This window comes from Rhinichthys klamathensis, unplaced genomic scaffold (genome assembly GCF_029890125.1).
Source record: "Rhinichthys klamathensis goyatoka isolate OS25496 unplaced genomic scaffold, OSU_Roscu_1.1 h1tg000123l_1, whole genome shotgun sequence".
In the NCBI taxonomy this organism is placed as follows: domain Eukaryota; kingdom Metazoa; phylum Chordata; class Actinopteri; order Cypriniformes; family Leuciscidae; genus Rhinichthys; species Rhinichthys klamathensis.
Window position 1 is genome coordinate 2,652,198 of NW_026606660.1, and position 15,090 is coordinate 2,667,287.

The following is a 15,090-nucleotide window of genomic DNA, read 5'->3' on the forward strand; positions in this document are numbered from 1 at the left end:
AATCACACTATGAGAAACAATGAACCGGCACAGGACAGCAAATAAATCAATAAATAAATATTGGTTATGTATATTGGTTATCGGGCACATAAACATGCAAATAATCAAATAATAGTATTAGTGTCTTACTCCTTTTTTGATCCGATTCCGGAGTATTTTAAGTTGTTTCTGCTGACATAAGGAATCTAAGTGATCGAGCCGGCGCCTCACGTGCACAAATACAATAACAGTTCTTATTGCTTGACATCGTAGCCACTTATGAGACAACTAAAATAAAAGTTATGTGGTTACTGAATTTAATTTCTATGTTGTACGATATGTAGGCTGTCAGCGTGAGCATCACCCTGCCGTGGGGTTGGCATAATTCCAAACAGATTTTTTTGCGTATGTGAAGGATGATAATAAATAATAGTTTAACAACCAAATGTTACACTGCGACTATAACAAATTATTTATTTAACAAAAGGAAAGGTGTGCGAGCCCACTGTGTTCAGTTTCAGTTTCGCTTTAAATAAGTTTGTTATAGGCTTGGCATTTAAAATCAATTTTGCTTTAAATGAATGACACAATTTATTTTTATTTTATACATATATTTGAAAATTTTTCTCTGTTCTGAATACCATTAAATTTAAAGGATTTGGAGTGAGGGGAAGTAAAATAGGCTACATGGTGTTTTATAATAGTGTTTGTTAACGTTTCGTTTTATTTAGGCTACCAGCATTTTACATATTTCTGTGTAATAATAAAATGCGAATTATACACCGATGCGACTTATCTGTTTTTTCTCTCTCAACAACGCAAGTTTGACCTGGTGCGACTTATTTCCAGGAAAATATGGTAAATAATATAATTGTGCTGTAGTATTAAAAAGTGCATATACAATGGGGACTGTTTGCAACAATAAAACAAGTATATTACCGGTATGTTCATTACTCCCACCCCCCACAATAACTTTGGGTTTAATCTGTTATAATTTTGACAGGATCCTTAGAAAATGTTCTCCCCTGTAAGGAGTCCATGGCTCCAAAAAGTTCGAAAACCCCTGGTTTAAACAACCGTGATGTATTGTTCTCTTTTAAAAGGTTTGATTTTGAAACTGTGATATCATGGTTTAATTTGTTTTTAAATTATGTGTGAATTATCCCAAACACTAAGACAGTGATATCTCTCTATGGGATTTGTGATTGTTGTCATATTTATTTAAAAAAAATCTAAAATATGTGCATATTAAAGTGAGAATTGAGGGAAAACACATCTTTTGGATAGAATTAAATAAATAAAAAGTACTTTGGGTGTCTTGTTCATCATATTTATTTTCATATAAAAGCAACAGAACTTAAATTACATCCAGTTTATTAGCAACACAATGCAAGAGTGAATACCGCGATATCCACCTTTGATCTCGTTTGATCCACTACGAGAAGAGAGAACTGTCCATCTTGGCTGCACTTTTTTGACTCTTCCCCTCACTGCAGCCCCCTATTCTCGCCTAAATTTCAGGCAAGGAGCTTCTCAAATGAGCCCAGTGTTGCCAACAATTTTCAAAGGAAAGTAGCTAAAGCCTTCCCAAAAAGTAGCTAAATGTAGTCTAGAAGATGACCACACACCAATGGGCTCTATGCACGGCGGTATTTCCGGTGAAGGTCTAAGGATGCTGGATTACTTCCGCCGATCGTAGAGTCCAATGCTATACCAAGAATTTATATTGGTTTTTATACTCTATTGCTATACTAAAGAAACGTTAGTCACAAAAACAGACAAAACAGACACCCCTCATTTTGTTTATGCTTCTTTGTTTATTATATTAAATAAGCATAACTATATATAAAATTACATCTAAACGTATTAAAGTTTCGTTTCAAAGACGAGAGGACAGTACATTTTGAAGACTCTGCCATAATCCCGTTTTCCTCCGCTTTAAATCTCCCCAACCGGAAACGCAAGAGCATCCTTGCCTCAAACGCGGAATTTATGCGTGCATATAGCCCATAGGCTTTATGCCGAGCGTCACGTGACCAAGCCGGAAAACAGATCACATCGCTTCCGATTCAGGTCTTTTGTATGTGCTTCATGAAATTTTTTGCGGTTTTACTCAAGATAACTTAAAAGGAGCAAGCAAAAATGAGCATAACCAATGTCCCTCGCATGTGCAGATTGATATTTAAAAGTTTTTTTTAATTTTTCTTCTTCACACTAACGTTTAGATATTTAAATAGCATAAAACACCAATAACAAAGTGAACTTAGTAGGTTAGCTGATTACCTTAAAAATCCATAGATATCGTAGTTAGTTCTTACGGCCGTTAACACTTTCTCTGACAAGCGGATGCAATGAGACCCGTTTTCCGGTTTGGTCACGTGACACTCGGCATAAAGCCTATTAGCATATTGTGACGTCATCATGTTGTACATGCATTCTGCCTAATGTCTGTTTTCTCTTTTAATCTGTACTGTATTGTATTGGAAAATAAAGCTGTTCTCATATGCATATTTTCTGTAAGACAACAGAACGAGCATAATATAGTGAATGACAATTTTTTTTACGTGTAAGTTTAATAAAGTTTAAAGTTTATTATCATGTTTGAATATATACAATGAATGTACAGTCTCTAAATAAATTATCTAAAACCGGATGAACTAAAGCTCTGTGATAGTGAGAGTCGCTAGGTGCTTTTTTGGGAAAAAGTTGCTAAAGGGGTCTGAAAAGTCGCTAAATCTAGTGACAAAGTCCTAAAAAAAAAAACTACTGGTGGTAAAGTGACGCAACTGACGCCGTAGGTCAAATGACAGTGACAACATATTGAACATACTTTTTTAACAGTCACGAAGTAGGTTTCAAACCACAGTAGCTGCATCCCAATTCAGAGGCTACATCCTTCAAAGGGCGCAAAGGTCAGACCGAGCGTCCGTGAGGGGCTGCCGCTTTACTTTCGTTTGGTTGTTGGCTTATTTGTGTCATTGATCGTTCGCAGGTTCCCGTCTCTCCCTTTTGGTTCCTGCCTCCCCCTTTTTGCTACAAACGCTCTAAAGTTTTTTTTTTTTTTTTTTTATGTATGAATTCTGGGGTAAGGTTAGGCAAGGTCACCAAGGATCTGTTGTATCCTTCATTGCACAGGAAACTTGTTTTTTGTATTAAAGATTATGATAAAATTGTTAATTTTAAAATATTTTCTTCAGTAATAACTAATTTTGAGATCATACTGCAATCCAGCTCAGTAGCCTACAAGTTGGAAATGGAAGCTTCCAAATAAAATGTACCCTAACAACTTGGTTTCTGGGTTGTCTTTATGAATGAAGCACCATTTTTTTATATTAAAATATAGCTTAGGTCTACATATTTAGAAAAATGCTATTTTGACAGTTGGATTAATAATAATAATCATCGTCTTTTTTGTTTTTACCTTTTATTTCGTCTGTTTCAGAGACAAAACGCTTGTAATTGGTAGCTATCTTTTATCTCGTGTAAATGTTGATGTATCTGAGGGAAAACGTGGCATTTGTACATTTTATATCGGGCTAACCTGGATGTCTGAAGTAAAATGAGTCTTTTTCTCCTTTTCTTCCCGGTTTCACAGCTGTGTTTCTTCCCGAGGTAAATGTGTCTCCCCGCCGCCTCAGCATCAGAGAAATTCGCGCCCTTCAGTCAACTCGCTCGCGCGGTCTCCTGGGTAACGGTGCGTATGGTAACCATTGTAAACAACGCGCCCTACAGCGCTGAGGTGAACAGCGAACAAAACCAGCCATGGCTGTCTGCAACACCGAGTATTTCGATCAGATAGGAAATATTCAAAATAGCATACACGAACGGTAAGAACGCTGTGTACTTTTTCCTTTAGCTTATTTATAATAAATGCTGTTAAATGTTTGGAAATTGAAGTGGGCCTTGAATGAAGCAGCGTGGTAGATTTCAGCTCTCGCGGACTGTAACGTTAGCTGTCTGGCTCGGTGAGCAGGAGAGTGATAATAACCACCGGGACAGCGGTGAACGACTCGGTAGCTTTTGATATAACATGATTTTTTAATAATCACCCGTGTATAGCAGTGAGCTCAAGTAAGTTAGTCTGTCGGATGTCTTATCTATCTTTGGATGTCGGCTTTTTCATAATTAGCTAACGTTACTGTATTAGGATGACAGATTCAGTAAGTTAGCCTAGTAACGTTATATCACAATATTTGTTATTTTTCTATTTAGGGTTTGTGGGGGATGTAAAGTTATGCTTAATGTAAAGAACTATTACTGTACTATTATAAAGTTCGTCAATTTGGTAACGCTTCCTGGATTCATCTAACGTTACTCAAGCTATTTATTTAATCTATGTAGTTTTTTTCTTCTTCTTCCTTTTGATCTAACTTAATTTAGTATTTGTGGAGAAGAATTGTTTAAAACTACTTTTTTGTTTAGGGAGAGAAGAAGACATGAACTGGAAGAAAAACTGTTTGCCTACTTAAGATCAGATGAAAGACTGTAAGTATAACACAGTAACGTTAGACCCTTACATTATGAAATTAATAGTAAATATCAAGAAACCTATATATTTGAATGTTTTTAAAATATTTATTTTCTGCTCACCAAGGCTGCATTTATTTAATTAAAAAACAGTAATATTGTGAAATAATATTGCAATTTAAAATAACTGCTGTTTGAATATAAATGTAATTTATTCTATCATTACTCCAGTCTTCAGTGTCACATGATCTTTCAGAAATCATCTGTCTAATATGCTGATTTGCTGCTCAAGAAATATTTATTATTATTATGATCAATGTTGAAAACAGTTGTGTACAATTACAACAACAGCATTTAGGCCTATCTAAAATAAAAAAGCTTTTGTAACATTTTACACTACTGTTCAAAAGTTTGGGGTCAGTAAGATTTTTTTATTTTAAAGAAGTGACAGAAATTAATACTTTTATTCAGCAAGGATGCATTAAATTGATCAAAAATGACAGTAAAGACATTTATAACCTTACAAAAGATTCTATTTCAAATAAATACTGTCCTAACCCTAACCCTAACTTTCTATTCATCAAAGAATCCTGAAAAAATTTGCATAACTTTTTTTCAAGCATGGATAATAATCAGAAATGTTTCTTGAGCAGCAAAATCAGAATATTAGAAGGATTTCTGAAGGATCGTGTGACACTGAAGACTGGAGTAATGATGCTGGAAATTCAGCTTTGATCACAGAAATACATTACATTTTAAAATATATTCAGAAAAAAAGTTATTTTAAAGTGTAATAATATTTCACAATATTACTGTTTGTTTTGTATTTATAATTAAATAAATGTAGCCTTGGTGAGTGTAAGAGACTTCTTTTAACATTAAAAAACATACCAATCCCAAACTTTTGAACGGCAGTATATATAGGCTATATATATATATATGCATGGATTCCGCTCAAGTAGAAAATGTATTGATATTTTTTTGCTTCATACGCTACTGTTTCCAGTATATGTATCCAACACCGACTTTCAGATGACATTTTTAGGGATTCCTTTACAACCTGAAAGAGATCAGAAATAAATGTTTTACTGTATTGTGCTTTCACTTATTACTTTGATAATTTAAATAAAAAAGACTTTTTTTTTTAATCATCTTGTTTATTTTTATTTTATTTTATTGAGTCTATATTGTAGTGACATACGTCTTTTGTTTGCTTTTTTTGTTTCACCCATATAGCAGGCTTTCTCCGAAAAATGGTTATTTCGGGATAAATAAGTAGACCGATGCACTCACTCATTGATGATTTGGGGTCATCTGTTTCTGTTTAAGTACTTGAGGCCAGTTTGTTTTTATGATGGCTCAATTAAATGCATTTATAAAAATAAAGAATTTTGATATGGGGCCATGATGGTCAAGGATGTGTGAGAGGTTAGTAGATCAGCATTTATCATTCATTTGAACATTTCAGCCATTATTATCCATTTTCGCCCTTTGCTAGTCACAAAACTCCATCTTAGCTGTGGAGAATCCATTAGTACTACTGTAAAGTGGCTCTTGACAAATATGTAATTTTTTACTTTGTCCTGTAATATGCACAGTGAGGAGCAATTAGTAATACTAATAAGCTAGCATTAACCTATTTATAGTAATGTTTGACGTATTTGTTACAGGTTTCTATATTTATTTTCATGAATGCAAAGACAATGCAGCCTTTTTCTATACAGAGAGTAGCAAAGCTGTCCGTTTCACGTCTGTCTCCTGCTCACAGGACTAAGCTGAAGTGTGCCAAGATGCGCTGCTATTACAAGGAGCTGCATGAGAGAGAGCAGCAAGCAAAGACACGCAACCTTGAGCTACTGGGGAATGTGGAAAACTTGGCATCCAAATTGAAAGAATTCTCCATTGATTGTAGCAGGCTGCTTCAAAAGAGGGTAACAACAACCTTGGACAACCAATATTCATCATATGTGCTTCCTAAAAAAGTACTGACTGTGTGTCAATTGTTATGCTTATTTCACAGTTTTTATCTTTGAATATTTACTTGTGTTATGGTTTAGACGTATTTAGACGTATAGATGTATTATGGTTAATACATCGCTTTATCATTCCAAGCTGTGTTTTGGTTGTTTCTGTTATTCTCATGTCAAAGCACATGTTTGCGTTGTTCTGATCATAGAGGTGAAATGAAATGTGCAGTGACCCAAACGATTGCTGATCGGTACCAAACATGTTAGTGTAGTCTGAATGTTTGCATTTCCCAAAACTAAGGCATTATTTTGAGGTACTGATCCCCCTCCCCCCATATATTCTGAGCCTCAATTAGACCATTGCCATAATCCTGTAATTGTCTGTCTAATTGTCTTCCAGTGTTTAAACTTTCACACTTATTGTTGTTTGGGAACAATCATAAACACTCCAGCACTCATTTATCACTGCACGCAAATGAGAAAAAGAAAACAACAGCTCCGTCAGATTGTCACTTAAAACTGAACAGTGCTCCACAGCTTAATATCAAATTAGACAAATTGTTTAATTACACTACCACAAATTAATCGCCCTGTGTTCAGATAGTGAAGTGCCACCGAATTTCCCTTTTTGTGAAAGAAACCCGTTTTCCTCCTTTTTGTGCGTGTTATGTTTTGTTTCGTTGCTGCAGCGGTAGCCTAAAATTGCAATTGTAAGAGATACTTGCTAATCTAGCTGCCAGTCAAAGGATATCACTTTAATTTCTATTACACTAAATTGAACTCGATTGCTTAATTGCTCAAATTCATACCATCACCTCATACCGTAAAGCTCTCATTTCTCTTTTCTTCCCACTCTGATTTTAACAATGCTAATATTTGTCTGCTTGTAACTGCACGGACCACTTTAGATGTTATCGTGTGTAAAATTGGTGTAAATGGTAACTCTGGTCTCTTCTGGGAGTGCAGATATTGTCTTACGAGAATGAAGTGGGAGGTTGGAGGTAATCCCAGCGCCGTCATCTCTGCCACTGGTTAACTCGCCAAACTGATTAAGAGCCTTGGCAGGCACTATTAGGCACTATTAAGGGCACTCACAAAGGAATACACTCGCTGATTGGCTTTGATCCTGTTCCATTGCTTTGTTTGTAATGTTTATTGAAATAAGAGGTTATATTGGAATTTTTTTGTGTGATGTATCTCGTAACTGTGGTCACTTTGACTGCCATGACGTAAGCCAGTGCCGTGTTACAACTAGTGTTTTTAAGCAAATACGTTTTGTCGTTTAGATCGTTGAAACAATCTATGTTAGTAATGATTTGACTTGAATTCATTTCAGTTGGAGTACAAGAATCACATTACCAGACTGAAGAAAGACAAGAAGAAAACGGGGAGCAGGGGGGAATCGGAAGCGGACGAGGTAAGAGAAAATTATCATGTCATCTATGGAAATTACAGTTCAGTGGGGAATTTACAAAGCTATCTGTGTGCCTTTGATAAAACTGCAGTGCTGTGATGGGATCCAATGGAAGTGTGTCTCTTTTTTTTTTTTCAAAAGAAGAGAATTGAGAGTTGTAGAGAAAAATACCACAACCATTATTCAGCTCAGCCTCCCTCTTCAGGAGACACTTTTGACAGTTTATATGGGGTATCAGTGTTCAAAGGCCACAATTAATTTATAATCAAAAGCAAATTGGAAAGTGCTTGAAGTAATTTCTGTTTTGCTCAAATGACTGCTTTGGTTTAACAAAGGAGTATCACAGTCTTAAAACAAAATGATATTACACATTTTAAAAGGCCATAAGGAAAAAAAAAAAACACAAATGGAAAAGAGTATTTTTAAAGCCTCTTACAGCTAATGCAATCCAACTGACCATGTGTCATATTTTTCGTTGTGACAGTCTGCAGTATTGCACATCACACGGATGACAGCTAAAACAATATGCGTCCAAACTCTTTCTGTCACTCCCTCGAATACAAGTCGCTGTTATGTAGATTGCTTAGCGGTGGTCGTGAGGCTGTTCATTTTCCCTCTCGTATCTGTAGTGCCGCAGGTGTCTAATCCTGGCTGCTTTCGCCCGAACCGACAATAGTTCAAGCCCGTGGCTGTAGCTTTCCCTCTCTTCAAGCGACTCGAGCTCTCTCGGATGAAATGTGGAAGACAGCTCATAATGACTTAGAGCATTCTGTCTAGAGCAGTCACTTGTGACTGTGCCGTATCTTCCCCCCCCTCCCCTCCCTCCCCAAATCCCACCCCCCCCCTTCCAGCCTGCCGATATTGTAATGAGCAGAGATGGGAGGAATCACTCCATTATGCATAGGCGCCACCACTGGCTGCGTGCATGTCCCCGAGGCTGCAGCATTCATTAAGGGGAGCTTACCAGCCTGAAAGCTGGGAAGCCATGATAACGGGATATGATTTTCATATTTAATATATTCCTTGGAAGAGCAGGCGCGTGCCGCAGATTGATAGAAGAATCAATTGCTACTTTAGCGAAACACTTTCTACTTTGCCCTGCAGCTAGCGATGGAATCACTCAGCCAAGAAATTAACTTTTCCTCTCACTCCATTTCTTTTTTCCTTTTCTTTTTTTTACTTCCACACTGGATCTGCCAGACAGACCGCGTGGTTTACAGTGGATGTTATTAAGCAGCTAACGGGTTGGTATTTAAGACCCTTATCAGAAAAGAAACAGAAGCCATGTTTTTTTATTTTTTTTATTATGTGTGCTGATTTTTTTTTTTTTTCGGTACCCATCCACCACTCTTCCTCCGTAGTGCAGTATTTCTGTCATGAAACAGAGTTTAGGAGCATAGGATTGTTAATAAGATTAAAAGTTAAGACACTGATCTCAGTGCACTCAGCTGAACAGACAGTCTGAAGAAAATCTAACCTTGACCAAAAGAAATCTTAGTATAAAGCTACAAAAATGATACCTTGAAATGTTTTGGATTAAAGTTTATTTGAAAAGAAGCCACCGTAACCTGAATTGTCAGGGTTGAGTTTTGGGGCCAAGGACTAGTGGAAGTAAAGCAATGAGAGAATGATATAGCAGACATTTAGCTCCCACTTACTGGCAATGAGGTATCCTTGACCGGCCAATTAATTTTAGCACTTTGTAAATGCCTTGACTCAGTGTGTACTTGACATGGCTTTTTTGTTTTTCTGCAGTTTTACTTCCTTTCATTTTCATCATATTTGTACAGATGTATGTGAGAAATATTTAACTTTTTACATTGGTTAAATATTCCCAAACTCTTCCCATGAGAATTCAAAAGGAAATGCGTCAAAGGGTTTAGTTCGTTTACCCAAAAATGGAAATTCTCTCACTTTTGTGTTTTTCCAAACCGGTATGACTTTCTTTTTTCTGTCGTACACAAAAGGAGATGCCAGGGTATTCACAATATACAATAGAATAGAAGTGCATTGGCTCTGACTCTTAAAGGGTTAGTTCACCCAAAAATGAAAATTCTGTCAGTAATTACTCACCCTCATGTTGTTCCAACCCAGTAAGACTTTCGTTCATCTTCGGAACACAAATTAAGATGTTTTTGATTAAATCTGAGAGCTGGATCACTCCTCCATAGGCTTCTTAAGGGATCGAAACTGGCCGGCCCAAAAGTTATGAAAGACATCGTTAAAATAGTCCGATTGACTACAGTGGCTCAACCTTAAGTTTATCAAGCGACGAGAATACTTTTTGTGCGCAAAAAACGAACAAAAATAACGACTTTATTCAACTAATCATTTCCTTGTCTGTGGGCCGTGATATTTCACGTAGTGATATTGCGCAAAGCTTCTAGGTTGCACGTCACACGCAGGCTCACTATTGGCCGACGCTGGTCATGTGTGTGACGCGTGACGTACAACCTAGAAGCTTTGCGTAGTTTCACTATGTGAAATATTACACTGTTTGGAACATCATAAAGGTAAGTAAATGATGAGAGAATTAAATTTTTTAACTGAATTGCCATTAGAGCTGGGTAATATGGCCAACAAATTATTATCCTGATAAAATTTGTCATATCAGTCAATGTCACGATAATTATCACGATAAATGTCAAATCTTTATTTCTTTAGTTTAAAGACAGATCTTTTCTCCTGAGTGAAAATTGTAGAAACCAGACAGTTAATTATAGTTTTATAATCAGAACATGACAAGAACAGAACAAAACATTTCGCAAATTCATATTATGTTTTGTCTCTTAGAAATGAATTTTTGACAGTAGCTTGATTTGGGATGCAGATGTAAATTTATGTTCATTAACAAAAACAGTAACATCTGTTCAAATTGTAACAATATCATTTTTATAGGGTAAAATGTGGTCTTCCATAGTATTTGTTTCATGTTAACCACAGGTAAAACCATGCATTGCACCTCACTACCATGGTTAAAACTAAATTGCTTCTATGGTATTTGTTATGAAAAACAGTAGCCTAAAGACATTTAGTAGGGTACAACGGGGCTTAAAGGGATACTCCACCCAAAAATGAAAAATCTGTCATCATTTACTCACCCTCAAGTTGTTGCAAACCTGTATGAGTTTCTTTCTTCTGCTGAACACAAAGGAAGATATTTTGAAGAACGATTGGAACCAAACAGTTGTTTGGCACCATTGACTTCCATAGTAGAAAAAAAAAAATACTATGGAAGTCAATGGTGCCAAAGTTCCAATCGTTCTTCAAAATATCTTCCTTTGTGTTCAGCTGAAGAAAGAAACTCATACAGGTTTGCAACAACTTGAGGTTGAGTAAATGATGACAGAATTTGTGGGTGGAGTATCCCTTTAAGGCACACCTTAAGAAAAATGTGTTTTTCACTACTCCCATAGTGTATGGCATATACACTAAACATATATAGCCTATTGAACATTGATGGAGCAACAGGTTTTGTGTCAAAATAATTCATAAAAGTGGTTGGTTTTGTTTAAAAATCTTATAAATGGATGAGGTGGGCCTTTTACCCCACATACGGTGTAAAACCAGACAAAAGGCACAAAGTAATGATACAAATACTTTAGCTAAAGCAAAATGTTTTTAGTAATATCTAAGTTAATACTTGTTAAAAACAATCACTTTCGCAAAGTTTGTACAATTTTCTGTTTATTTTGTTAAATAAAAGAATTTATTTTTGTTCAATAAATATACTGTTATTCAAATGTTCATTTTAAAAATACAGAAAAAAATGATTAAAAAAAAAAAATTGTGAAAGCATTGAATGAGATCCCATAATAATTTGATGTAGCTTTACAGTTCTAACAATAAATGAGATATTTTATTATATGATATGATTAATATCATATTTTTAAATATGATGGTTTTATTATATCGTGTCGTGATTATCTAAGGTGGACTCCTAACTTAACATATGATATTTACCATCTGAATCTAACCATGTCACGTGATCGTGTCAAGGATCAGTCAAATGTCCACATGCATCTTTAAATGAGTTTTTTTAGAAGAGTGCTGAGGTGAATTTTTGTGCCATCTAGGCCTAGTGGTTTAAAAGATAAAGTAAAATGCGGCTTTTACCCCGTTGTACCCTATATGGTATAATACAAATGCTAGCTTAATAACAAAAAATATTTGAATTATGTTTCATTACTCTTTTAATACATTTAATGTCTACATTAATAAAATAAAATCCAAAATGAATGTCCCACATTTCTGTCAGAATCCCTTGGTTTCAGTTAGTGTTACTACTGTAAATCATGGTAAATGTTGGAGACTTGTAGTTTGAAATACCTTGTAACTGTATTGTTGTGGGTTGGTGTTTCTCCTGTTTTTTCGTGTCAGTGTTGTTGAGAATGTTTCATCTGGATTGAAATCACAAGGCATTTGATTTGTGGTTCGCATGTGACAACTCTGCCCTAAACTTGAACGCTTCTCCCTGGATCTCACAGCTCTGTTTAGTGGTTGGTTGATTGAGGCGGTCAGCAGGTAAACGCATTCGCTCTGCGCTGTGTTTGAGCCGAACTGATAAATGTTCCATGTGCAGTGCGGTTCAAACAAGCAGCTCTTTGTCGTTCCGCTTTTGCTGCGTTTGCAGTTTATGTTTCTCATACGTAACAGAAATGGCAGCACTTATCAGTTATTGCCACCAGTGCGACTGTCTGCAACACGCATGCCAGCATTATTTGCATAGTGCATAAACATTATATTGAACACTTATCGAACTTTTGTTATAATTTTATAGAGGAAAATGATGTCAGGATAATTATCGTTATCGTTCTTGCGCCTAGCCCTAATTGCCATCAACTCCTGTCTGCCACCACTTATATCTACCATATCTATTGTTTCACTTGAACAGCACCTGAGCAGGTTCCAGTTCCCCAGCACACGCGGATCATCACAGAGTGCTGTCATCTTCACGGGTCACCAGACCTCCAGCCGCTCATCAAGAAATGATCAACGTTCACCATCTCAGACAGAGCTGATGCCTAATCATCCTTCACTCTCTCCTCTACAAAGTGGCCTTTGTATGCACTCCCATGTTTCAAAAGCCAGTGGCACTGCCATTTTATCTGATAACATTCTAAACTCAGGTGATTTCCTTGAGGACAAATGTTTGAGTGACGTGCATGAAAAGCAGATGGAGTCTGATTGGGACTTCTCTCAGAGGGCAGGAGAGCAGCAAAGATGGGAAGAACGAATCTCACCTCACATGACCCTGAGGGAAGCTGAAGTGTCCTCTCTATCTGTGACCGTGAAGAAGCCTGCGGACATTGTGTCATTACAGCGGTGTCCGACCCGCAGTCCTTCCCCAGATACCACCGATCCAAGAGATTCCTCACAGTACATGAACTCTGGAGATGAGGATGAGGAAGTGTCTGCAGAGGATGAAGGTGACTCTGTGCCGAGACGTCAAGATCTTCCAGGTTTGAAATTCCTGCTCAGTTACTTTTAATTCCACATTGTCAGTAAACAGATGTATTGACATGACTTGCCAAGTTTCATCGATGTTTGTCACTTTTTAATTGATTAGCCCAATTTAAGAATTATACTTACTCATCGTGGTCTTGTACACATTTCAGATCACACTAACAGCAGACGTCCCAGCATTCTCAATCCAGCTGGTGAAATTAAACCAGACCTCTCGATGCAGACGGACAGTGATGTTTCACCTTCACCGAGTCAAAGTGAGCATCACACCTGGAGAGGAGATGATGTAATTCAAGAGGAGAGTGTAATACCTATTCAAACCAACAGTGGCACACATGAGCAGGTCAACACACGGCAGCATGGAAGCCCTGACCCTCTCCAATCCCCCAACAGGTACAGTTGCTTGGATTGCTCGACTAACCCTCTCTTCTGAAAGCAGCTAGAAACTCTATAGACCTAAAGACTGGCCCTGAATGTTTTCTACGCAGTAACACATTTCTCATTATCGATGCAATTACAGTATCGTGTTCACTTATCTAAGTATTATCATAGAGATGCACCTGATTATTACTCTAGTTTAGAAGATATGATGAAGTCGCAATGAAACGGAAGCAAAATTGTAAAAGATTAAAGTGCCGTTTCAGATATTGGTTTCCCTTTAAGTTAGTTTTGTTTGTCTTGCCCGATTGATAGTATTTGCATAAAACTAAAGAATTTAGTTTTAAGTATATTTGGTTACTTTGTAGGGGTGTAACGGTTCACAAAATTCACGGTTTGGTTCGATAAGACACAGTGGTGTCACGGTTCGGTACGTTTTCGATACAGCAAAAAGAAAGAAATGCCAGAGAAATGTCCTTTATTTAAGAAAAAAAAAATGTATGTATTAAAAAATATATATTTTTTTAAATAAGTGTGAGTTTTCCTACATCTTGAAACTTTTAGTTTTATAAATGGGGACCGTAATGAACAAATAATGTTTTGGTCATCACACTAAAAATAACATTTAAATATGAGTTTTGAAGTGCTGGAAAAAGATGCGTGACGTCCTTGAAAGCATTTTACTATTCCTGCCAAACTTCCATGGTTACAGTTAGTGTTACTACATTAAATCCATGGTGAATGTTGCTGATTTGTGGACTTAAAGCCTATTCATACTTTGCACGTGACGTCACAAGTACTGGCTGGCGGGCAAGAACGTCGTTCTCCAGCAACGAAACCCAGTAAACTAATCAAGGATCTTGCCAGGACGTCGCCAGTTTTACTATACAAAAGTTGGTGTTTTGAGGTTTGTGATATCTATGGTTTTCAATGAGAACCAGAGATGACCCAACAGTAGAGCTAGATTATTTACGGAGGAATTATTACTGCTCGATTATCTTAAAAAACCTTGTCTGCTTTACACAATTTAGCTACCTTGGAGGTAATCCTATTTCTAGTCCATAGTTATGCAGCTAGCTCGCTAACTGACTTGATAGCTATTAAAAGACCCATAAGACCCATAAATACCCGTTTGTTGCCCGCCAGGTATCCATGGTAGTCACGTGACTGCAAAGTATAAATAGCTAGTTTATTCATGGCACAGTGTTTCTCCTGGTTTCCGCGCCAGCGCTGTTTGATCTAATAGAGATCTACGGTTAATAACGGAGAAATGTGAATGCTTCTCACTAGATCTCGCAGCGATGTTATTACTTCTGTGGCAAATTCAAATGCTTTCTTTACTGGATCTCTTAGCGCTGTGTAGTAACAGTGTCGCTTGATCAAGACCGGCTCGCGCTACACTGATAAACGGTCCGTGAA

At 36.8% G+C, this 15,090-nt stretch overlaps 1 protein-coding gene across 2 annotated transcripts in view; it reads left to right on the forward strand.

Moving 5' to 3' along the window:
• The first annotated feature begins 3,644 nt into the window (after window positions 1-3,644).
• Window positions 3,645-15,090, forward strand: part of kiz (kizuna centrosomal protein) — a 41,498-nt gene continuing 30,052 nt past the window's right edge. The window contains exons 1-6 of one of the 2 annotated variants that reach the window (XM_056255886.1): window positions 3,645-3,806; window positions 4,402-4,464; window positions 6,215-6,377; window positions 7,750-7,830; window positions 12,722-13,289; window positions 13,446-13,686. In XM_056255886.1, the coding sequence (XP_056111861.1) occupies window positions 3,742-3,806; window positions 4,402-4,464; window positions 6,215-6,377; window positions 7,750-7,830; window positions 12,722-13,289; window positions 13,446-13,686 (1,181 nt within the window). In that variant the 5' untranslated portion in view covers window positions 3,645-3,741. The remainder of the gene's footprint in view (window positions 3,807-4,401; window positions 4,465-6,214; window positions 6,378-7,749; window positions 7,831-12,721; window positions 13,290-13,445; window positions 13,687-15,090) is intronic. The other variant, XM_056255885.1, reaches the window with a different exon arrangement.